The sequence below is a fragment of the Aythya marila genome, assembly GCF_965140915.1.
Source record: "Aythya marila genome assembly, chromosome: 7".
Taxonomy (NCBI): domain Eukaryota; kingdom Metazoa; phylum Chordata; class Aves; order Anseriformes; family Anatidae; genus Aythya; species Aythya marila.
Window position 1 is genome coordinate 15,368,148 of NC_139048.1, and position 26,244 is coordinate 15,394,391.

Consider the following 26,244-nt stretch of genomic DNA (forward strand, 5'->3'; position numbering starts at 1 on the left):
TCACTCTGCTTGTGGGAGTTCTGTCTGCTGCATTTAGTCAACTTACTCCATTTGAAATGCTGTTTCATGTAATTGGGTCATTGGTAGTTAACTTAGGACACAAGTGCAAAAGCCACCACTTTCAAAAATGACAACACATACTGTTACTTGTTTCATAACAGATCTGAAGCTTTCAATATGGATGCCCATTTTCATTGGCTAGAAAAAAAAATAAACTTTTGATATGCAAACAAATATAAATGTTTACACTAACTGGATAAATTGTGATGAGTAGGATCTACTTTCATTTCTATTCCTTGCTTAAGTTATATAATTTAAGAGAAAAATCATTCTTATTTATTATATAAAACACATAACTATAAAATATTTATATATTGATATATTTATCAATTTTTTTATTTATCAATTTTATATTGAATTGAACTTCAAAATTGAGGTGTCCTTTGTAAAGCAGCTCTCCTGGCTGCCTTCTGACTCAGATGCATAATATAACGTAACCATACTGGTTTGGAAACTATTGCTTCAATAAAACATTCAGTTCTTGCTACAAATATAGGCCAGCTGCTTAACAGAGCATTTCTGGGGTGTAACTGAAAAAAAAAAAAAGAGTTCTGGATGCCTGCTTAGTGTCAATTAAAAAAAAAAAAAAAAAAAAGTTCTTGAAAACAAACAGATAAGTGCAATTGTAACTCAAAGCATATTGATATAAATGGATTCAGACAAACTTCAATGTTGTGTCATCATACATACACTAGCTCCAGTTCATAACATGTAGAACTGTCGTATAACTATTATTTTCCTGGGGAAGGTGATGTTTTCTGTAATTTGTCTCTAAGTGCAGGTGTGAAAGGCAATTCTGCTTGGCTAATAGCCTATTCTTGTCTGTTTGGATGTTCACTTTTTTGTACAAAAATAACTACACTAAAACTTTCCTATCAGAACTTTGTATTTACCATTATGATCAGAATCATTTTTCTCTTTAAATAGGAACTAGAACAATTGCTAATGATGGAGACAAAAAATTACAGAAAGACCATACAGTTTTACCAGAAACTATTGCAGAAAGAAAGAAGAAGCAAAAGTAAGATTACAACAAATTGTCAGTAATGAAACGGGTGCATATTTATATCATTCAAGAATTTTTCCCTGTATATCAGAATAATTGACGTTTGTATGCTTTGTGTGTTTTCAATCTAAAGGTCCTGAAACTAGATCTATGTTGACCAAATTGAGAGGACAGCTACAGGAGATGAAATCAAAGGTGCAGTTTCTTGAACTGGTGAAGAAATACATGCAGGCAAGTCAGACTTTATTTTGCTTTGGTTTTATTGGTAATTTCTATACTGTATTAGTGTCATTGTCCACTTAAGTCAATGTATGAGCTGTGAAGTGGTTGTTGTCAAAGTGCCAAATTAAGGAAGGTTTGAAAGAATGATTAAAGGCAGTGTTTAAAAAGAAAAATTGTATAAAATGTGGTTTGGCTTTAGATTGAGTAAAGCACACCTTGCACGGATTTTCCTGATCATTTTCCTACATTTTAATTTTGCATGGGTTTGCCTCTCTGAGCAGATCATGTATGCAGAACAATGGGGTGTGGAATCCTGTGTGCTTCCTACAGTCATTCACAACAGGAGAACTGACACCATGGATGTGGCACCTACGGATGAGTCATCATTGCTTATTTACTATAATACAGAGAAACATAAATGCAATAATCAAAATGGAATAAGAGTTCTGCAGGCTGGGACACCACTTGGTTTAATGGCTTATTTATATTCTAGGTATAGTGCATTCTGTACATCATTAATTGGGAGTGCGATGAGTCATATTTATTAATTTTTAAAAAGATATAGTGTCTGGGATAAATCTTGGTTACACAGCATTGCATAAATTTTCCTTTCTGCTTTCAAGTTTAATGTTATTTCTGTGCACACTTATTTGCAGAAATGGGCATGGAAATGGTGTAAAAAAAAAAAAAAAAAAAAAAAAAAAGACTGATAAGAAATAAGCCAAATTACTAAGTTTGGATTTGATTAAAACTCAAGCAATTGATAATAAATCAAAAACTAATCACTTTACAATTCTTTTATCCTTTACTTATTTGAAGTTTGTTTCTGATAGTTGCCATGGAATCGTGGCTTACCACTAGTTTAATAATTCTTCGGAACATACAATTCAATCGTTCTTACTAATAGAGTTTGGATATGAATATCTATAGATTTTTGCTTTATAGATTTCTGACCCAGACTTTGGGAATTATCAAGATACAAGCTTATCTCAGGGCTTAGGTGAGGACAAAGTTGTCCTTTAACCCTCAGCTGGGTTAAATTATTGTTTTATGGTACCTCAGGTAAGGAGGACAGAAACTGCTTGAGAGACTCCATCAGTCTTGTGCTACTGTAAGATTCTAAAAGCAAAAGACACCAGGTAACCTGTAATTCATATTTTCACCCATTTTGAGCAGTCAGAAAGATGCAAGATTGCAGCATTATTTCTGAAAGCTGGAAATAAAATACAGCATTTTAAATTGTAGAGGAAGTTTAGAGGCAAGTAAGAGTAAGCAAAGTGCACTACTCCCAGCTTGTCCTGACTCTTAGAGCCAGTTACTGCTGTTTCTGGTAGTTAATATTTTGCACAAAGTGAACAAATTGTTTTGGAATCAAAGTTTCCACGTTCAGCAAACTCAAACTCTCATAGTTTGCAGTAGGCCATCAGATAGACATAGAAATTGACTTGTCTTAAGGTATCTGTGAATATGTACGTACATATTATGTATTTATACATATATATATATATGTATATATACACACACATATATAATACTATCATTTCTAATGGGTATATAATAAGCATGTTCAATTTGTACTTTTCCTGTTGACAAACACAATATTCATGTGTAAAAATAAAAAGAAATCAAAATTTTCCGTAGAGCTTCAGTTTGAAATCCTTGCTAGTTCTTGATGTTTTGACAATTTTTGCTGTTGCTCTACTCTGATGCGAGAAGAAATTGCATTCTTGCTTGTCTGAAGCTTTTCTTGTGCTTCACAGAAATGCATTTTTAGAAGGCTATGTACAGCAGTTTCTCTACACATTTCGCTATTTCTGCACACAAGAAGAATTTTTGCAGTTTCTTATTGATAGAATCAGCAGCACTTTATCCAGGTACGGTAACTTCCCATGAAAAATATTATCAAAACACAACTATTTTTCCCCCCAAGTAACAAGCAGATGTTTCTGGAAAGACCTACTTAATTAAATTCATTTTTTGATGTTTGTTTTTATAAGATTGGCATGTGAGAGTGAAATTAGAGCAAGTGCTATATTTGGCAATATGCTGTCATCTTTTATTTTCTGAATTCTGAGTCTTGTTTTTCCCAGTTGTTCAGTTGGTTAGTAAGCACAATGACAGCTTTGTTTGCACAGAGTCATGGATTCTAGAAATATGAAACAAGAATTTAAGATAGTACACTCAATACCAAATAATATTTGCAGTTTTTCCAGCATTTATTTTTAAATTGGAATTGGATATAAATTCTGGTGCAATAAGTGTCTTTTTCTTCTCACCAGTGCAAGCCTGGATCCTTCCACATCACTTACCAAAATATGTAACCGCAGTTTCTACATCCTGCAGGCTTGGATTGAAGACTGTTACAGTGTAGACTTTGCAACAAATGCAGACCTTTTATGTACCCTAAAAGAATTTATTTCTTCCAAGGTAAACAAGAATTTTAGTGCAATCTTTAAGGAGTAAATAAATAAAATAAAATAAAATAAAATAAAATAAAATAAAATAAAATAAAACTAAAAAAAAACGTCCTAATTACAACTATAGTAAAGTACAAAAAAGACCAGTGCTATTTTTGATAACCATAGTCAATACATCTGGTTTTGGACAAACCAGACAAACCAAAAAAAATACTTGTGTTTTCTTTCTTGCTTATAATTTACAAGAAATTGAGTTCAATTTTCTGTTAACCTGTTTTGTGTTTACAGGTAGCTCCATTAAATGGCTATGGTGAACACTTGTTGTCATTGCTTGAGGATGCTTCTGCCAGGAAAAATGACAGTGCTCAGCTGTGCTCCAGCATGGACAAATGCGAAGAAGGGGAGGAGGACAGAAGAACATTGCACTCCATGTATAAAAAACTCTCAGAAGATGTTTCCAGAAAGGTGTGTCCTATGGACTGTACTATGTGGAGCACATTTCCACATACTGTTTTTTGACAGTAAAAATCCAGCTTAAGGTCTAGATCCCGATTTAGTAATGTTTATATACCTGTATTTTAAATCTTTTGAAATTATTGAAAGCCTATAAAGTTGTATAAATTAGGATTCTGTCTTAATTGTGCCCTGTCAATTGTTTCAGTAATAATAGCTTTAGATAATCCAAATTCTGAGAGGAATTTTTACTCTTCATTGTTGATATTAGCGTGTGACTCACGTATAAAATTTCAGAATATATATCATTGTATGGCAGTAAGTTTGAAAACACAGAAATTTGGCTTAAATACCAATTGTTGATTGAGATCTGGTAGCTCAGATTCATTACCCATGTGTATTATATTTGCTTAAAATAGCAATGTGTATAAACCAAATAGTGTCCATTGTAACCCTGAAGATTAACTGAAGAGTTTTGCAGCCAAAAAGATCTTTCTCTAACAAAATGTTCCAGAAACTTACATCAAGGAACTTACACAATGTTAGCTTTAGAGAAGTTGTAGCTTTACATATTTTTTTCTACAGAACTTTAACTGGAAACTTTCCAAAGGTATGGGACCAATAGCACAGTATCAGAGGGAGCGACTTTACACTATTTCATCGGTTTTGCCAAAGCCATGCTATAGCAGTTTTACAGAAGAATTTCCAGTCTCCTTTGCTAAAGCTGATGAACTCGGACCGTATATTTTAACAGAATACAGTGCACAACAGCTTTGTTGCCAGCTGACATTACTGCAACAGGTACAAAGGATTAGGTTTACTTGGAAATACAAATGACATCTGTCTTCCTGTTATATACTCTATCTCCTTTCTCTACCATTTTCCACCCCATTTCAAGCTTAGTAGGCTTCCAATATTTCACTACACTTTGAAATAAAATACTCCATTTTTGTCTTGAAATCTCTGTGGTAAAACATAGAATGGCTAATTCCATTCTTAGACAGTGATCCATCTGATCAATTTGCTGAAGAAAGAACAACGAATAAAAAAGAAATCAGCCATTTTTATCCCCTAGCATTTTAAAAGAACTGCTAGATCTAACAGATACATCTTGTTCTTTTTGTTTAGGAATTATTTCATAAATGTCATCCAGTACATTTTCTAAATTCAAGAGCACTTGGTGTTAAAGACAAATGTGTTCCTGTCCAAAAGTAAGTTTCTTATTTTAACTGTCCCTCTATTACAGTCATGCATAATAAGTTATTATCACTTAGATATATATAATGCATAATAACTTATTATAACTTATATATGTAATATATCTGGTATATTATAACATATATATAATATATCTGGGAAGAGAGAAACATTTTTAAATACTTTTTTGGGGTGGGGGGCTAGGTAGATATGTAGATATTCTGATTACATATATTTTTGAATTTCAGGAGACATTATTTATATATATATATATATATATATACCTATGCATGCATACGTATGTGATTTGTCACGTATGCAAGGTGATTTCTTTGAAATCTATAGTGGGCCAGGCCTAAATATTGTGGAAGATTTGTGTTGTTGGTGTTGCTTCAGAGATCTTTATTTTTGGAGGGAAAAAGAAGTACAATGGCTTCTGAAACAGGTTACTTGATAATGTGCATGCATGTGTGGCGCATGCATGCATAGAAATGACAACTATAGAACCATGGGGTGGGAAAAGACTTCCCAGGATCACATACTGCATTATGTCCAGCCCTGCCTTAAGCAAGGCCAGCTGGTGCAGGTTGCCTGGGATTTGTGTGCTCTTTTGTGGGTTCTGAATGTGGATAGGGACCCCACAACCTCCCAGTGCAATGTTCATTTTGCACTGCTAGGTAAATAAAGTATCAGTCTTCATAGATACAAAAGTAGTTTCCTAGAGTTGTTAGAATGTAGAATGGTTACCAACCTATTTAAATTTATTTGCTAAATGATAATTAATGTTTTCATCTGGCCACATGGACTCAATTATATTTTATTTATGCTCTAGTACTTATATACTCAGTGGATTCAGCTAGCTTCTAATTAGTACTTATTAATTACATTACTTGTAGTAGACTTTTCTAAGGATCATCTGTTACAGATTGTTGAAAGGCAGAGGTTAAATCACCTGATTTATACTGATTTGAGGTTCAGACATGGAAAAAAAATTGGCACCACTATATAACTGGCTCAATTTCTTTAATAGCAGCAGTTTTTAATGAGCTTACTGGCTGTGATTTTATTAGGGTGTTTTTTACTGCTTTAACAATTTTATTTGGTAATAAGCGGGTGAAGGTGCCTTTATATACAGAAGTATCTACTGTATATGTTTATTGTGTAATCACATATACATGTGATTACACGTATGATTATCTTTCTTCTATAAAAAGTAACATAGCTCCTTAAGTACATTGTAAAAAGTTACAAAGTCAGAACTGCAAGCACTGCAAAATTATTTTAAATGGTTAGAAATTGGCACCTTACCTTCAAAAAAAAAGTCAACATGACTTATTTTTCTTTTCTTCCACCCTTTCCGTAGAGCTGTTTCTGCTGAGGAAGTTTCATTTAAAGTCTGTAATCTGTTTCTGTCGAAGTGCATACAGGACCAGTACCTTCTACAATTACTGAGAAATGCAGACAGTACCAGTACCTGGGTTGCTGCTGAAATTGTAACATGTCACACATCTAAGGTTAATCATTGTTTTATTGTATTATTAATTATGAAGCATTTATTTGTTAATGTATATGCGTATGTTAATATATAATGCTATATATAAAACCTGAAAAAGTGTTCTAAAATACACCTGTGAAGTTAACAGCTTAGTTTATTGTAATTAAGAGGGTCTGTTTGATGTTTTAGATGTTTTTTAGTAGCAGGTGTTAATAGAACATAAGAAATGGGTTGCTGAGGAAAAAGAGTTGTCTGACTTTCGTAAGAGACCTTTGAGACAGAAAAAAGAAAAACTTGTGATGAAGGGATGTTAATACAGTCAATAATTCTGATAAAATATGAAAGAAGATACCTCTCTCTTTTCTTCTTTTCATTTAATTTAAATTTCAGTCACTTTGTAGATTTATGTAATAGTACATTTCAGAGGTAACTTGATTCTATTAAATTTTCATGTCTATGCAGATCTCACTTTTTTCAAAACCAACAGCTGTTGAATCTTGTGATTAACTGAAATTTCAGAACTGTGCATGTTGCTTATATACCTCTTTAAAGAGTGACTTTCTGTCAAACTATCAACTTGATTAGTACTTTGAATTCTGAACTGAATCCTGGAAAAATATCTTAGCAAATATGTGTCTATTAGTATTGGGGAGCTACCAGTTGATTCCTTTCTAACCACTGAAAAACATGAGTCTGCATCTGCTCACAATTATTTTATTTTATTTTTAGCTCTGGGAGTTTGGAGGCCAAACATCTCAGTTCCCTTATCACTCTTTCTGTTTCATTATTTATTAGGTTTTAATCGAGCTTCCCTGTTTATCACATTTCTCAAAATATATGTGAGGTGGACAATTTAAACAAATGTCCTAAACAAATCCTGGCGGAATATATTCACAATATATTTTTCTAACAGGCAGTATAGTTTGGTTGGTCATATAGTTTTGGTTAAAGTCTGCATGTTTTGACAACTTTTAAACATAAGTGACCAGTTAGCTGACAGTATGTAAATGTATTTCAATGAGCAGTGTTGCTAGTCCTTTACTTTCCCTCTGCTGTTTTCTTCTAGTGCCTCTTTTCAGCCTTGTAAGAGCAATAAAATCAAGAAATTAACAACAGTAAACCCTGGGCATGGCTTAGCATCATCCAATATTTGCAAGGGTACTTCATTTCTATGAAATCATTAAGCCTAATTTCTCATTCCAAACTGAGGCAATATACTGATGAAGCATTTTGCTAGCAATTGACTTAATTTGATAGTTTCCAAATTCACATGAACTAAAAAAAAAAAAAGTTTATCTTTTTTCTTATTTTTTTTCCAGCTGCAGGTGAGCTTGTTATCAAAATTTCTTCTTATAGCAAAATCCTGCTATGAACAAAGAAATTTTGCTACTGCGATGCAAATCCTAGCAGGCTTGGAAAATCTTATTGTACGACAGTTACCAGTAAGTTTGGGGCTCTCTATTGTAACTATTTTGCTTAACATAATCTCATTCCAATATAGACATTAATGCAAAAAACAATGTATTTTGTTTTATTGTAAGGCCTGGAAAATCCTACCTGCAAAAGTAGCTGAAATAATGGAAGAACTCAAAGCTGTTGAGGTATAGTATAAAGTCTTTAACATACAATATTTCTTTGGCGTTGAAGAATATTCAATATCTGACTAAATGGGTGCTTCTGGAGGATGAAATACAAAATTATTTTTTTGCATTATGAAGGAGATTTTAACTTGTTCTGGGACTGTTGGCTCTTGGTCTAAGTTTACATTTTCACTTCATTTTTTCTCAGAAAAGATTCTTAATCACACGGGATACAAGAAAGTTGTTTCAAAGCAAACTAAGGAACTACATTTTCTGAGGATTTGAGCAGGATTTTTATAATCTGTTTTGAAAAATATTAAGTGTTTATTTTATCACAGGCATTATATTATTGATTTATCTGATTCAAAATCAGGTAGAAATTCTAAAACACAGTTTTGGCTGTGAATCAAAACACTTAAACATTGTATACATAATGGTTTTTGATTAAAGTTCCTTCTTTGTTTCTGTATTTCAAAATGTTTGCCAACAGATTAGTTCAAAGTGTTGTCTTCAATACCAATAGTTAAAAATTTATTAAAAATGAAATGTTGTGGTAAGCAGATGAAGTAGAGATCTTATAAAGCCTACCCTGATACTTATCAAAACATTTATCTGTGTACGCTTTTACACCAGGTGTTTTTAAAAAGTGACAGCTTGTGTTTGATGGAAGGAGAAAGATACAAAACACTTCCAACAATTCCATCAGCCCATGTTTTGGCTATGCATGTCCAACAACTTGAAACTGGAGGATTCACAATGACAAACGGAGCTCACAAATGGACTAAACTTAGGTAATTGTTTTAACTATACATTTACGTCACCTAACTTTGTAAAATAGAATGGTGTCTAATGAGATAATGAGAGCTAACACAAGATTTTCCATCTAGCAATTTAAATGTCAGTCATTTTGACATCTAAGTGGACAGATACTGTATAAGTAAATGCTCAATGCTTTTGAATTTCCTTCAAACTTTTTTCTTCTGTCAGAAGCAAAACAAACTAATATTTTTTACCATATTTTCTTTCAAGAAATATCGCAAAAGTTGTGAGCCAAGTTCATGCATTTCAAGAGAATCCATATACTTTTACACCAGATTTCAAGCTCCAGTCTTACCTCAGACAAAGAATAACTCATTTTAAAGATGCAGACATTTCTGCCTTGGCAGCTGACAACTGTGCCAACTTCCATCAGATACCAGCAGAAAAACATTCTCGAAAAATTCAGGACACACTGCGCAGAATGAAGGCAACATTTCAGTAATTATTTACATTTTAGCTGTTCTATTCCTAGTCTGTAAAACAGGATTAAGTTGACTTTATCTCTTGAACCAATTCCCAAGCATAAACTTAAAAGTGATTTAAAATATTAGCTCAATTTGAAATGGATATATTTCTTAATGTGGAATACTAAAATGCTGACTAATGAGATTTGATTCCCTGGCAACTGGATGAAAGATCAAAGCCTGAAAGTAAAGAGACAAATTTTGTCACTGTTCTTTAGCATAAAAAATAATTACCCCACAGACAAATATCTGAAAAGTACTGTGGAAACAAGTTATACTTCTGTCTCCTGTTGGCCTAGGAGAGTTTAGAGTATGCTTCATTGAATGTTGAATATATTTTTATATAAGCATAATACATTTGTATCCTGACACAGTGTGCATATAATTCAGGGACACAGATCCTCTATTATCTGTTGACTATTGGTGGGACTTGCTTTTATGTTGTGTATTATAAAACTATACTTAGCTTAAATAACTGGCTATCTTTTCCTTCAGGCGTTTTAAGGAAGGAGAGGAATGCCGTGCTGTAACGTTTTTTGTTTGTTTGTTTAATTTTACTGTCATTAAACTAACCTGTTTCCATATGAAAGTAAGATCTGAATCTACATCTTACCACTTTGTTGCTTTGCTTCTTCCTTCATGGTCTTGTGAAAAGAGCAAATGTGAAATTGCTTTTTTTTCTGTATTTGATACAAGAATCACTTTGCTAATTGTGTGTGTATGTATGTGGGCATATTGATTATGGCTTTTTCTCCTGAGGTTGCTCTTGTAGATTGCAGTGCTCCAGCAGCATTACATACAAGATAACTGTAAGAAAATTGGATCTGCATCTTGTAAAATTTTGGTGCTAACCTGTTTATAGAGCTTGTGCTTACAAGACCTTCTAAATGGCAATGAAAGGTGATGCTATAGCTAGAAAGTTTGTTGAGCTACCCAGATTTATGCAAGGTCAAGACTTTAAGCCTACAAATTAATTAAAAGTACAAGTATTTCTACCAGAGGAAATAATGGTAGTATTGAATGAGAAGTAGGAAAGGGTGAGAAACAGAAAATAAGCTCTGTCCTGAAAGTGATTTGCTAGAACTGTATTTTAAAAAATAAGGAAAAATATATTTTGGGAAGAGCAGATAAGATCTAACTGTCTTGTCATGTTTTGGTGATGGAGAAAGAAATACATAGAAAATGGAAATGTGCGCATCTGTAGTATTTTACAAAATGTACTATTGTATTTGACAGAAATGCATGTGCACATGTGAAATTGTAGCTTTTTCAATGTTTAAGAGAGAAGCTTCCCCTTTTCTCTTATCAATAATGGCAATATATACCATCACAGGCCTTCTGCTTCTCATCTTTCTCAGTCAAACACAAGGTATGCCTGTACTTTCCATTAAATACCTCAGTTATTTTTTCCTACTAATACGTTAACACCAAACTAACTTTTTTGCTCTTATTGGTTTAAACACAGGATAACTCAGTCTTCAACAGGATTTTCTTGCATTTGTTATACTTTTAAGATGATTTATTTTGTTATTTGCCATATGTAGGTTTAGCATGTCATTAATTGTAGTATTTCTACTTACCCTTAAGGAAGTAAAATGTGTTGCTATTTCAATAAACTTAAATAATATTTCTCTAAAAATTTCCAAATGTGAAAACATTTAATCATTACCTCCTATCTTTATATGATGCAGTGATTTAATAATGTAATGGGTTATCTTCAAAAATAAGTTCACATATTTGATCTATATGCCTTTATTTTAATGATTTGGATTTTTAGTTATTTGCTTTTTCTTGATCAAAAATGCATCATTTACTTAAAGCCACGCCTTGCCTTTGAAAGACAGTAAAATCTGAAGTAGCATAAGCTTTACTAATGCAAAGAACTCCACAAAACTTGATAACATGATCTTAATAAATGCATTTTATATAGTTACCAATCAAGCTGTTGAAATTGCTTTTATGGATTTACTTAGCATTTATATTTTGCACACATGTTAATTCATATATTTCTAATAGTTTTATCAGGATTTAAAGCATCTACTACACCTAGAAAATATTATTTTTATTCTATGATGATAACTGGTGCTATACAAGAATTTAAAAGTAATTTCATATCTCCTGCGTAATGCTTCAGTGTATAAGACTGTCATTATGAATGCATAGTATTGAGTTATGGTACTACTTTGGGGTGTTTTCATCAAACAAATATTTAAGATTTTGTATTGAGACACCACCCTTCAGCAACATCAAATGTAAATAGCTATTGGGGGGAAAAAAAAAACACTTTTACTAGGAAACTGGTCTGCTTTTGTCCATGAACACTGATGTATGCACATCTTATGTGAAACAGATTTCTCAATAAAGTTATGTCTAGCATCTAAATGTACTGCTTATTTATGACTAGCATGCAGTAAGGGTTGGGGTAAACTTTTCTGTCTTTGTGGGGAATGTCCTTCTAAAACAAAACACAGAACAAACCATGTGAAAACAGCACGTTCAGTCGTATCTATATGGCCCCGTGTTCCTGTTCCAATGCCAAATTAGAATGTTTGGAAAAATGAAGTTTGTTCCATCAGCCGGAATTTCCACCAGCTGTCCTAGTTCTTATTTTTTTTCTTATTTTTTTTTTTTTTTTTTTTTTTTTATTTCTACACATCCCTCACTAGTCTTGATTTTGTCATTTATTTTTCAGACAATGACCTGTGGAGTTTCTGAAATGAAGTGTGCTCCTCGGGAGCCTTTCCAACTCCTCTGTGCATTAGTGTTCTTTTTGTGTCCCTTTGCAGGTGTCTGTCCCCAGGATCTCTGGGGTTTTCAGTACTCCTGTGAGAGTATTGGGAACTGTGTCCTAGTTACTTGCTGCATTGGAAAGCATGTTTTAAGGATCACAACTTCAACACCCCCAGAAGTTTGCCAGGAAATATGTATGAATTCTGATGATTCCTATGAATAATTGCATAGAAGCCCAGACCAAGAAACTAGAAAATATTTCATGAATCAACATTGGCTCATGATTCTGACAAATTTATCTCCTTGTGAACTTTTCAACCAGTTCTAAATTTTGCTTTTAAGGTTTTCTGCATTATTTCTTTTATATATCAGATTGCTTTCACAAGCATTTTTGAGACTCATATCTTTGTGAATACTGTATATGATTTGCAAAGGATTAAAATTTTAGGAAATCTGTTTCTAAACAACAAATGTAAACGACAGTTCAAAAGGAGGTAAGTTAACAATTTTTCAGTGATAAATATATGGTTGTTTCAATCCTTGATATTACAGTGAGAGAAAATGTGTAGATAAATTATTTTTGTCTCTCATACTTGCTTAAATGCAATCCGGCACATACACATGTTGCATCCTGTTTAGAGTTTTTCTTTTTTTTTTTTTTTTAATATTCTTTCTCAAAACAAATTTTATAAATAGTTATTTTAAAATACATGTTGACCTTTAGGAGTCTTAAAGCTCTGGGAATGCCAGGTTGAACAGTGTTTGAAAACTCACATCCCATAAATCAAGCTTAATTGGCAGAGTGATCATCTTTAGGATATGATTTACTAATAGGTATTCTTCATCTTCTGATGTTGGCTTCACACAGATGAAATAGATGCTAGTTTTAGACAGGTACTGAAATAGATACTGTGTTTTATACTGGTAGAACTCATTTGCCATTATGAAATTAAGAGCTTGGTATACTGGACAATTTGAGATTCCATTATCAAAGAGACATAATTTGGAAAGCTTGACTGGGCACAGTTGAGCCTGAGCTCAACTCAGACTCAAAATTAAAATCTCTGCAAATATATGCTCATTTGTGTTCATATCTCATACGTAGGAACATATCTCATAAAGCTCAGAAACAGTAGTAAATTATTCACTTATGTAACAGATACTGTGTGTTGTTTTTTTTTTTCAAACAAGCTAGGAAAATGGGTCTAGAAAAAAACTGCTAAATGCGGCAAATCCACCAGTGTTTGTATAACCACAGAGTGGTTGACAGTGTCTTGTTATGAAAATGAAAGGTTATGTCCAGTAGGACTACCTGCATTTGGTATTATTACTTGGTGCCATCATTAACATGCTCTGGTTTTTGAAGATGACGTAAATCTGTTGGATCTGCAGGCATGCTAATGACCAAGATTAAAATTGAAAATGATCTTGACAACTTGGAAAAATGAGCCAGAATAAAATAAGTTATGTTACACAAACAAATCTAAGGTTCTGAGTGATAGGCAAGAACAATCAACTGCACATAGACTAGAGTTGCTTTTTTTTTTGGGGGGGGTGGGGGTGGGGAGATAAAGAATAGTTATGTATGTTGAGGAGGATGTCCCTTCAATGTCTCTCCTAATTCTATATTTCCTGATGCAGGGAACTGAAAGGACTTGAAGATAAAAAGCTAAAAAGAGCAGGTGGGTAGGTGGCTCCTGAGAGGAGGATATAGATCCACAGACATTAGCAAAGTAACTGCTCTCCATGAAAGTAAACTGCAAGACACAGATGGGATATAACACAAAGATCATTGTTGAGAATACAAAATCCTCAAAATTAGTTTATTTAAATAAAAGATAATACGAGAGACTGAAACCTGCATAAGGACAATGTAGGGAATTGCTATATGTCATCAAACACATGAGGAGAGAGAGCTAATATTACTGAACATCTTAGGCTGCATGTAAAATTGCAAGGATGATGTATTTTGAAATGTCAACAATAGTCCACCATTGTTTGTTTGGGTTTGTTTGTTTGTTTTTATCCAGAACAAGGGACATATTGCAATATGCTGTACTTCACATTCCTATTCATATACCTGCTTATCCCTCTGATGATAACTGGGACATGTTTTGATCTGAGTCTGGGATGGGGACAGTTCATATGTAGCTTTGGGAGTCAAAGCTAGTGCTGAAAGCATGGGGAAAAATCTAGACCTGTAGTACACAAAATGATATTGAAAAAAATTGGAGGGAACAAGGACACACAGAATGGACAAGGGGAAAGAATAGTAGAATACTAAATAGTAAAATATATGTCAATATTGCATATAATTGTTCTAGAATCTGAAGACCTGTATAGCTTTTTCAGTGTGTAAATTAAATTGGTGAAGTGCCATGGTGGTCTAAAACAGATCATCGACCAAGAAGAGCATGTGGGGACTTCATTTGTACGTACAGGCTACTATTTCAGATTTTAGTGTAATTAGTAGAGAGAAACAAGTTGAAAATCTGAAGATGGCAGTTAGTCAGAATTAAAGTTACAGTGAAACAACAGAGTTCATGACTGAAAGAAAGGGATGAAAGAGGCAGAATAACAGCGGGCTTCAAAAAAGCAAACTTAAATAAACCCAAGGAGTTGGTACATAAGTTCATAGGGAAGGGATTCTACGGCAAAGAAAAGTTCAGGTGAGTTGGAAGTTTATAAAAAGGTTTCTAAAACAGTCCATCCTCATGCAAAGAAAAGAATTCTCAGAGAGCAGTGTGTGGCTGCATGTACTCATCAATGAGTACATGCCCCAAATCAATAAAGATTACTGAAAAAAAAAATAAAAGTAGGAACAAGAAGGGTGCATTAGCAAGAACAAATATAAAGGGATAGCACAGCAGGTTGAGAATAAAACCTGACAGACAATATGCTATTGCCAGCAACAGAAAAACAAAGCAGTAAAGTTGAGTTCTTAAATAATTTTCTATTACACACAGTTCTTTGCTTACCAGATGATGTGAATAACAATCAAGATGGTGCAAAAGCCTGAAGTGTTTGCTATTTCACTCCTTAACCTCTAAACAATACATACCATGATCAAAGTTAATCAGAAGCTGCAGATCAGAATGTAATATTATCACGCTGACTAGATGTATTAGTTGTAACCTGGGTAAATCTAGTCTACAGCAAACAAGGAAAAAAATGAAATCTTGGAATTATTATAGTTTTGATTTAGGAAGAATGAGGGGGCTCCTGGAGAGCAGGGAAGGGAAGGGAAGGGAAGGAAAGGAAAGGAAAGGAAAGGAAAGGAAAGGAAAGGAAAGGAAAGGAAAGGAAAGGAAAGGAAAGGAAAGGAAAGGAAAGGAAAGGAAAGGAAAGGAAAGGAAAGGAAAGGAAAGGAAAGGAAAGGAAAGGAAAGGAAAGGAAAGGAAAGACTATTTATCAAAAGTGGGAAAAGGGGCAAGAATAAGTGGAGAAGCAATTTAAAGAGAACGACTTGCGGAATTGCGACATCAGCCAGATGAACTCAGGTACCAGAAGAGATACTGAAAAAGCTATCTAAAAAATCTGCAAACATAAAGAGCAATTTAAAAGGCTAATGTGTTTGTCTGTAATGTAATTTTAAGTAACCTCATGGTCTCATTTGTCAGGATAACTGTCCCAATTGATTGACATACAGCATACTGTTTAGTTTTTAATTCAATAAACCTCCTGACAACAGATCTATACGACCTGATTATATATCAGGTTGTTAAGATCCAGATGATTGTGCTATTAGGTGGGTGCACAGCTGCTTAATCATCAAAGAGTAATTACTACTATGATAAATTGTGCAGAGTGGGATGTAGTAGTGGTAGGACTACCCATAATAGTGCACAGTGTGGATCCAGTTGTATCCAAGGTTTTTACTAATGATATGAGGATGGAACAGGAAGCATGCTTACACAATATTAGAACTCAGAATAATCATGATAATAGTTTAAAATTAAGCTTTTAAGTCCTGTATTTCTGAAGGAAAAATACAAAATGAAGAACAATTGCAGAATTTAAGAAAAAAAACAAAACTCTGGGGAACACAATGGATCATTAACTGATTATGAATCCATGTGTACAGCTTTCAAAAAAAGGAAGAAAAGAAAAAGGGGGGAGAAATGGGGGGGGGGGAGACCTGAGATGTACTGTAAGAGAGCCGTATATGACAGAAGGTAATTATTTTGCTCTATTTGGCACTAGATCATCATCAGGAATAGTTTACCATTTAGACACTGTACTTAAGACATACAGGCAAAATGAAAGAGTCTAGAAGACAGTAATAAAAATACATTTAGAAAATATAATCAGAGAGACCAAAAAAAATGGCTTGAGCCATTGAGGATTGTGTGTGTGAAATGCTGCTGTAAAAAGTTTTTGCAGCTACAAACAATTAGTTTTCTCCATGTTCTGTGGAGGTTATGGCAAGAGGTATTCATTTTGAAGCAATAGTGATTCTGTTTCTGGTTTTGCATTGCAGAGATTCTTGTAGAGCACTGGAATAGGTTATTCACCCATAACAGACCTGTAGGATCACCTTCTCCATAGATTTGTGAGAACGGATGAGATCAAATTGTCATAAGAGCCCGGATACTCTAGGCTTCTGTCCCTGAGAAGGCAGGGGGATTCAGCAGTGATATTGAGTCCCTTCTGTGTTCTTTATAAAGTGGATTGGACCCAAATTCAAATACTTATTTGCAATATGAAAATGCTATTCATTCATTTATTAATCATATGCCAGTAATTTTCAAGGTTTTATTTATGCTTTTCCACTGATACATACTAATAGAATAGGTGTGGCCAAGATGTACATTACTTGAATTTATGTAGATGTTATAGGGTAATATCAGATTTCTGTTATATGCATACGCTCATGCAGTGGGAAAGTGACTTAATTCTAAAAGCAGAAGAGAGGTAAAAACCCAATGCACATCTTCTAGTGGGGGGAAGGTGGAAAGCAAGTTTTGCCAGTCATCTTCCACTGCCAGGAAAATCACTGCTCAACTTCTGCAACTTTTTCCCTTTGTGTAGCAGACTCCTGGATGTGAAGACTTAGTAAAACCAGGAGATGGCACAAGAGACCCTTGCAACCTCTTTTTTTTTTTTTTTCTTTTCTTTTCTTTTTTTTTGTGTGTGTGTGTGTATGTGCTGCACTATGAGCAAGGGTACTGTGAAAAATGATTGGCCTTCCAGATGTCTGTGTAAAAACTGCCCATTAGAAACATGCAAATATGAAACAGCAGAAGTGCATATGTGCAATATATATGTGCAATATATTTCAGCTGTTCCCTTTAATCTTATAGAAAAATACATACACACACAATTTCATAATTTTAAATCTTAAAAGTTACATTCCTTTGATTTCCAATGCACTCATTTGTGTGAAACCTATCAAAGAAAGTACACTGCTTTGCTTGGAGGAAACACAGACACTGAATCACATATTACAGGTGTAGTGCTGAGCATCCTTTCTAACTACATTCCTGCTATCACTCAGCATATCCTAGCTTATCTGATTAATAAGTTGAGAGAGAAGGTCAGGACATGTCTGTGCTCATCTGTTTTGGGGTGCAGTGAAGGCAGATGGATGGGGTCAATTGTTCTGCTGCTACAGTTAATTCCTGTCTACTCTGGGAAACAAATTTCTAAGGCCCTTTTTCATGCTGTTTCCTTTAAAATAATAATTTAAAAATTCTAATTGCTAGTCTAGACAGAATTAAACCAACTCCATACTTAGGAGTAATTTTATTTGACAAGTGCCCATAAAGATGTCTCTCAATTACGGTATGACAGCAGTGACTACTAAAGACGGATTTGCATGCCTGCAACTTGACTGTTTTTCCACTGTAATAGTTCGTATAATAAGAATTAAAAAATAAAATACAATCTGCTGCTTGTAACCCTGCCATCTCTAACAACAGGAGTATGAGTTTTAAATATAGTCCCAATTCATATCTACTTTGAATTCTTTTTTTTAATATGGTTAATTTGGGGTAAGAAATTGTTAAGAATAACCCGTATAAGCGTGTTCTTTCTGCAGAATATATGTGTTAAAACATTTCACTGACTCTTAGCTGCTGGTAACAGCCTTATGTAAGGGTCCTTGGGAGCTCCTGGCATTTTGAGTGCTGTGTTGATTTAGATCAGTTTCAAGCATGATCAGTCATTTGATTTTCATCTAGCATTGTCACTCTGTTTATTCCAGGCCCTCCTGGTTTTTCTGCACATATGGTCTTTTCCTTCATCATGGAAAAATAGCTCTTATTCTGTCAGGGAGAAAAGTTTATAATAATCAATGATAAAGAGGTTGGTTAGACACCATTTGTAATGCTTTTAAGTCCTAAAGACTGATTTCTCAGAAATTGCAATGGTTGGATAACCATGCCAGGACAAAGACCGCATAAATGGTACAGCAGATGCCAGCAGCCCTTGCTTCATTGGGCATCTCTTTGTAGGAATTCTGCTTGTCCACAGACAAACACACAGCTGAATCTCACATGTCCTTAGCTGCCTTAAAAAAAAAAAAAAAAAAAAAAAAAAAAAAAAAAAGTTAATTGCATCACCACCCAGCTACTCCCAAGGGCTCACTCTACTTAAGTGCCACAGGACTCTGCTTTGTTACAAGAAAGGGTCACCTGCTGTTACGAAACTGTCCCTTTGGTCTTCTGTACCTTCCCTGCAGCAAGGCAAACTACTGGCAGTTTTCCCTTTACCTGTGACGAACCAAAGGAACTTGGAAGCCCTCAGTTATTTTCTCTTCAGTTCCTTCAGAGCTCCAATGGAAACGGATGTCTCAGAGCACAATCCTGCAGGTTTCTGAGCTGGCTCACTCTAGGGCAGAGTTGGCCTTTGGACTGGAAGATATGGAGCAGTAATTAGTTCTTGAAGGCTGGGCTGCTGTCCCAAAATATCTGTTATCAACTCCCTAGTAGGCATCCAGGCAGGACTAGCAGAACCTGCAGAACCTCCTCAGCCTGTGACCAATGTTGTACGAACACAGTTCTGCAGAGCTGGCTTTCATAAATACTGTTATCTTGATCCCAGCCAAAAAACTATAAAGTCACTTTTGGGTTCTTTTACTGCAGCTTCTACTCACAAGTATAGGGACTTGTGTCAAGTGACAAATTTCTACTCCTTTTAATTCCCCTGAATGCTAAAATGCTCCCTTCTACATCATCAGGTTACAGATTATCCTTAGATTTTTTATTGCCTTGAGGAGGCTGCTAGTCCTTATTTTCATGGTGAAGGTGATGACTCCCCAAAGAGAGCAACTGTGTAGTGTACAAACATCTGTATAACTTATTGTTTTTGGCAAAAGGATCTTAAGAGTTCTGCTAGTGGGAGCCATGTTGGTGTGTCTGAACTCTTTGTCTCTAACTTCTTGTAGCAGCAGAGCAGAATAGGAAGGTCCTATCCCTTCCTGCTTCACTCCCTGCAAAAGCCCAGGGACTTTAGTATGAGAAGGTTTTTGTCCCATTGGCAATGTCACTTTATTTTAAAGATGGTATTTCTGTATCAAAGTTTAGCAGGTGGTTTTTCAAACAACCACCAAATGAATAATACATAGAAATAGAAAGAGGCATCTTAAGAAATGTAGATAAAATTAAGCTAGTAGCTGATAAATATTGCAGCAGTCATTACATCCAGAAGTCATCTGCCATCTATCCAGGATACTTATACATTCTATGTGTAATGGAAATGACATTTGATTTAACCTTGCCATAACATGATGAGTTTGTGTCTCAGCAAGCTCAGCATTTGACACCATCTTTTGGCTGTGACATTTGCCTCAATAAAATGCAATTAATGAACCAGCAGTGTGTAAAGATGTAATTTGTAGCTCAGATGGTGAAAATGTCTTAAAATCTGTAACGAAACTGTGTAACAGATGTATCAGTGGATGCTAAAACCTGAGATCTATTTTCTAGAACACTGTCATGTGTCGTGTATTCTTTTTTCGCATTTAACAGCTTGCTGGTGCATTCATTCATTGATAGAATATAAAGCTGGTAAAAATAAAGCCATACAGGTAGACTATTTTATACTTATATATTTTTATACTTGTATATAAACATAAATATGTTTGTACTATATATATAAAGTATATAAGTATGATGCTTATATTTATACTTATGTATATATAATATTATGTAGGGACTAGGGATGGAAATATCCTGGGCACAAGGGATATATTTATCTCCTTGGGATGGGATTTCATCCCATCTGTGACACAGAAAGCTGTTAAAGTAGTCAGAGTTAAAATAAGAAAGCTTGTAGAAAAATAGCACTTTCTTTTTCTAACATCCTGAAGAAAGGCATTTTACCTTTGGTTGCAAGGGAGGCTTGGCAGGTTTCTTTGGGCAGGCAATGGCACTATTATTGCCAGATGTGACTGGAGAGGCTGCTTCCAGGTTACATGTTAAATGCAGCTAACTCAAGGGACTTGTCACTTGATTAACAGAGCAGATTCCTGTATGATTCCTCTCCATCTGTCTCCTTCCTGCCTGGTCAGATCTATGAAATATGTTGGCATCACAACTGGATAATAAGAAAAATCCCAGCCATTTTGATTTTAAAATATTTCCTCAAGTTTATGGTGGGGGATAGTCTTCATGTTTATCTACTACAAAGGATAGTTAAGAACCTCTACTTAGAATGTTGGAGAGAGGGAGAGGAGGTTGTATAAAATAGTGGAAAGTTATAATCAATCTTGTACAGTTTGGTCAAGTAAATTTCTAATTTTTCCAGTGTTAATGGGAAAATACTTGGGAAACATCATTGGATGAGTTTTCTAGTCAGATATCTATCAAAGCCTTTCATGCAATTGGGGAAAAAAGAAAAAGAAAAAAAAAAAACACTTCTGCAGGGCCTTGTCCATGCTAGAGACTTTTGTGTGTGTGTGTGTGTGTGTGTGTGTGTGTGTTTTTTTTTAGGTATGTAACAGATGTACAGGAGGTGCTAATGCTTGAACTTTTGTTAGACATTCTAACACCAGTTCCCCTAGTTTCCTCCAGGAAGCTTGTTCAGTGGGGTCAGACTAACATTGTAGTGTAAGCTGTAATGTTCCTATCTACATAGAGCCCTATCTACATAGGCCAGACACAGGGGCTCCACAGGGACTGTGATATGTCTGGTTGTGGTAGCACCCACAAGTTCTAGATTGGTTATTAGCCACTTTTAAATAAAGACGACTATTAGCATTTTTGTTGGTCAGAGAGAGAGTTAAATTCTTGAACAGTGGCATCACTGGTGGACTAGAGGAGGACTCAGAATACTCCATGAGAACGAACAAGCAAGAGGAGAGAGAGAGCTTAGAAAAGGCTCACAGGTCAGACTTGAAAATTGTTCAAGAAAGCAATTTGCTAGTAAGCAGAAAATGGTAGGATTTTCTGATGCTTGATTATACCAACTATATTTTGAGTGAACAGGAGGTTGAAATGTAGGTTTTAGGAAACAAAACCTACACCCATTTTCAGATGGAGGGGGTTTACGTAAAATTTGTATTGTATTGATACAAAGATCAGACATACAGTCATGACTTCTGGAGGTGGAATGATGTCAGGCAAGGGTGCAATAGAAGTTATCAATGGTGCAGTTGTGCTGACTTAAGTTGTGCATGCACTCGGTACTTGCCCAGGAGGGGAGGATGGAAAGGGAAGGCAATTTGCTGTCAGTAAAGCACCACAACCCTTTTGTCAGTATACCACAGAAGCACTCCTGCAGCAGCCAAGTATTCCCGATATAAATCCAAAGATAGATGGGAACACTTTTGAGAGGCGTACATAAGGTGATAAGAGGAAAGACATGGAGAATAAGATAGCAGAGAAACCTGTGTGGCCTGTACAGCTGCAAAGATCTGGGAAGGAAGATATTGATGTGAATTCTGTAACCTCAGCAGAAAGTTAATTCTAATATAGTAATTGTCTTTTCCTGACTCTTTAGTCCAGCAAACACACTTTTGGTACAACCCAACGGCCTTGGCGTTTACTTTTTTTTTTTTTTTTTCTGGTTCACTACTTTCTCCTCCTGCCCCCTGGCTCTCCCTGTGCCTGGTGCTTGTAAGAGAGAATTGCCAGGAGAATGCAGCGCCTGCCTCAGGCTGTTCCGGGAGTGCAGGGCTCAGTCCAGAGAGGAGCAGGCTCACTTTAGCCCGTGGATGCTGCTTGAAAAGGAATTAAAAGAGTCAGCTCTCGAGGAAGGGGGTCGGGAGAAGCAGCACTCCCCTCTGCCCTCAGCGGCCGGGGGGGCCGGTCCCTGCGCGCTCCCCCGGGGGTGCATTCCCCAGCGCCGTTTAAGGCCGCTCAGCGCCATAAATGCCATTTGCATCGGGATAGGATGTAACAAGAGCTGTAAATCACTGACGGCGGAGGGAGCTCCTCCGGGGGCAGACACAGCGGAGCCGAGCCTCCTCGAGCCGTGGCAACGTGTGAACGGTATCTTCTGTCGGGGGGCAGGACCGATGGCAATTAGATGATACTTATCTGGCTCTTTGATGTGTGTTTACACAAACAACGTTTTCCTGGGGGGCTTGCGGTATAAAGCAGTCGTGCTCTCCGGCAGCCTCCTTCCCGGCAGCCCCGAAACAAGGCAGGATGACCAAGGCCCCGTTCTCCGTGGAGTGGCTGTCCCAGAGCAGCCAGGCCCCCAAGAGCCCCACACAGGGCACCCCACGGCGAGCACCCTCCTTGGCCGCGGGCCGCCAGTCCTTCTCGGGCTCCAGCCCCGGCCTGAGCGAGGGGAGCAAGGAGAAAAGCTCCGGGAAAGGCGGCAGGAGCAGGGAGCGCTTGGCAGCACCCCCGGCTGCAGGTAACCGCTGCCGTCGGGGCTTCTGGGTGGGGAGGAACGGCCCCCCCCCTCGGGTCCTGGGCCTGGCTGACCCCTTTCTCCCTCTCCCCCGTCTCCAGGAGCAGGCGAGAGGCCGCGGACAGCGGGGCGGCCCCAGCTGGAGGGGGGCCCCGAGAGTCCCGAAGGGGCGGCGGGCAGGGGGGGCCGGCGGCTGCGGACGGCGTTCAGCGCCGAGCAGATCGGCACCCTGGAGAGCTCCTTCCAGCGGCACCGCTACCTGGGCGCCGCCGAGCGCCGCAAGCTGGCGGGCAGGATGCGGCTCTCCGAGGTGCAGGTAAGCACGGCAGGGGCGATGCCGCGGGCTGAGGGCAGCGGCTCTCGGGGTGGGTGGGTGCCGCCGAGACCTCACCTCTCTACTTCACCCTTTCCCCTTGCCCTCAGATCAAGACCTGGTTTCAGAACCGCCGGATGAAGCTCAAGAGGCAGCTGCAGGAGCTGAGGCCGGAGGCTTTCTGCGGCGCCCCCCTGCCCTACGGACCCCAGAGCGGCGTGGTGTCCTTGCCGCTCACCTGCACGGCCCCGCCGCCAGCTCTGCCCCGGCAAGAGGCTGCCTCAGGGGGCTTCGCTTTAGCAGCGCTGCCGGCACCCACCCTGGACCTCAGCAGCGCCTGCAGAGCACAGCCCGTCTGCTTCTGGGCAGCGCCCTGCTTTGTAGATTATAGGGATCCCAGAGCTTTCTTGCTGGGTGTCTGACCTGCCGGTACGGACTGTGACTAAGGAGGATTTGCACTAACGATAGCTCTCTGGGCTGCCGCTGCCTGTAACTGCCTGCTGGACTTACGATGCAGCTCTGAGCCAGGTATAGAGACATGCTGGACAATCTGGATCATCGACTTCAGACCCACCGAATACAAACATAATGGGCAAATACTAGTATAAATGTAATCTCTTCACAAACATAAACACTTTGCAGCTTTCTTCTGAATCCATCACATGGATTGCAGAACTCTTTTATCCTGCCCTAAAAGAGAGCTCCTCCCCATTAAGGAAGTACAGACTCCTTATTCTCTAGATCTGTTTCAGCCCTGGTGGGGAATCAGAATTATCTTGCATGGGCTCAAGCTTACAATTAACTGAGGGTAAATGCAAAAAGTGCGAATTTCCCTCTGTCCCCTAAAGCAGGTATCCAGTCTCTCTGCTGCTTCCCATGTGGCACTTTCTGTGATGGGGCTGTGATTTTAACCAGATATGTGGATGCATCTGGAACTAGCTACTAGTGGTTAATACTGGGCCTTTTATGAAATTGTGTTGGAGTTCTTTAAATAACAAAAAATATGATTATTAAGATGTAAAAAGTTACTTTTAAGTAAATGTGAAAATATTTTATCACTCTTACATGGATGGCCTCAGTAGATTAAGTAGATTGAGAGCCTCTTGCCTAAATAGATCTTGGAAAGGATCCGGACTTGCAACTTCTTATCTGTTGTAGGGTCCTAGCAAAAGAGTAATTTCAGCATCTCTTGTGCTCCTAATGGGGTTTGAGGATGGTTATCAAAAGAAATGCAATATTCCAAAGCTATTTTTCCCTAAGTGGCAGTGAAGTTTGTTACTCTAGTGCTATGCACTTTTTATTTGAGTAATGCTCTAGAAAACATGATCAAAATGGCTGGATTTCAGGCTGGAGAAAGGGCTCTGTTGAATGATCTTTGGTTGATGTAAGTTGTCATAAATCTTTCAAAGTCAATTGTGAACTAACATGAAAAGAGCAATAAAAATTTCCATCACTTTAGAGTTGATCTCTGGGGTTATTAGAAGATTTCCGGGGTACTTGTAATCGGGGCTCGTATAATGAATGGTCTGAAGGTTCTGTCAGTCATCCTTAAACACACCTGTTTTCTTTTTTTTTATACAGGGGCCACTCAATCACTTGAGTACACTTGCCTGGTAAAAAGCAACATTATGTGCCTCTGAAGGCTGTTGCCTTTGATTTTTCTGAATAGCTCCCACATTTGGAAAACTCCTTAATTATTATTTAATCCATGCTGCAATTGTCTACACTTTTGAGATTACTATTTGCTTACAATTGCACTATTAATGTGGCTTTAATGCAAGACTTCCAGAAAACTAAAAAGTTTTCAGAAACTAGTAAGTTTCAAGTGCCATAAATCTTCCTGAGACTCTTTTTCAGGAAGATATTGGAGTTAGGGATTAAGGAAATTATTACTAAACAGTTATACTAATTCAAAGAAGGAAAGAAAAAAAAAAAAAAAGATCCGAAATTCTCTTTCTATCTCTCATGTCATTAAGTAATTGGAATGCCTCCAAAAAGCTGTGCACTGCTGAATATTTTCTCTGCTCTAAAGCGGTGACGTTTTAAGGAGAGCAAAACAATAAATACACAAGTTACCTTGAAAAAAATACCTAAGACTTTTGAAGTGGGCAGTGGTATAGGGGTTAAGAGGGATGCTCCTCTAATTTTGTACAGCACAGCAGGACCGCACCCCTCCTCCAGATGCCCACCCCTTTCAAAGCAGTTTTAACAGCTCTGCGAGGCCAGACCGGGGGAGGGGCACAACGAGCCGAGAGGCCGGCCGGACCCCGGGCCGAAATGGGGGGAGGAGACGCGGGGGGACACAACCGCAGCTGTGCCTGGGGAAGCGAGCGGGATATGAAAGGTCTCGGGGCGAGCAACGCCGAGCAGCTGGGCCGGGCTGGGAGATGGGATGGGATCACAGACCCAGCTCTGCACCTGCCTGCAGCCGAGAATGGCTCTCGCGGTCACTTTCACCTCCGTGCAAAAGCTAGGGGCTGTCTCCTTGCTAGGGGCTCGGACTGGTCAGCGGTGCTGGCTTGGGTGTATGAGCTGCTCAGCCACCGGCGAGGGAAACGCCGGGCTCTGTTTGAAAAGGTGCTAATGATCACTTAACGTAATGACTCCTTCGCCATATGTACACTTAGCAAGCACGCGAAACGTCTGGCCACTGATTTTGGCAGCCCCAGCTTACAAATATTGTCC

General features: G+C 37.4%; 2 protein-coding genes across 2 annotated transcripts in view; both read left to right on the forward strand.

Annotated features, from left to right (window-relative positions):
* KNDC1 (kinase non-catalytic C-lobe domain containing 1) overlaps nt 1-9,691 on the forward strand; it is a gene marked incomplete at both ends in the record, with an annotated part of 60,022 nt that extends 50,331 nt beyond the window's left edge. Inside the window, 13 exons of the mRNA XM_082764376.1 lie at nt 988-1,081; nt 1,200-1,297; nt 1,570-1,781; nt 3,049-3,162; nt 3,568-3,715; nt 3,994-4,170; nt 4,744-4,959; nt 5,287-5,369; nt 6,719-6,869; nt 8,170-8,292; nt 8,392-8,451; nt 9,064-9,221; nt 9,460-9,691. Coding sequence (XP_082620502.1) covers nt 988-1,081; nt 1,200-1,297; nt 1,570-1,781; nt 3,049-3,162; nt 3,568-3,715; nt 3,994-4,170; nt 4,744-4,959; nt 5,287-5,369; nt 6,719-6,869; nt 8,170-8,292; nt 8,392-8,451; nt 9,064-9,221; nt 9,460-9,691 — 1,866 coding nt within the window. The remainder of the gene's footprint in view (nt 1-987; nt 1,082-1,199; nt 1,298-1,569; nt 1,782-3,048; nt 3,163-3,567; nt 3,716-3,993; nt 4,171-4,743; nt 4,960-5,286; nt 5,370-6,718; nt 6,870-8,169; nt 8,293-8,391; nt 8,452-9,063; nt 9,222-9,459) is intronic.
* A 13,244-nt stretch (nt 9,692-22,935) lies between these two features.
* Nucleotides 22,936-23,981, forward strand: LOC309880120 (homeobox protein HMX2-like; the record flags this gene model as incomplete). The annotated part of the gene is given in 4 exon segments (XM_082764649.1): nt 22,936-23,115; nt 23,250-23,321; nt 23,323-23,562; nt 23,670-23,981. Coding segments are annotated over 4 exon segments (804 nt in total).
* Between the last annotated feature and the right edge of the window lie 2,263 nt (nt 23,982-26,244).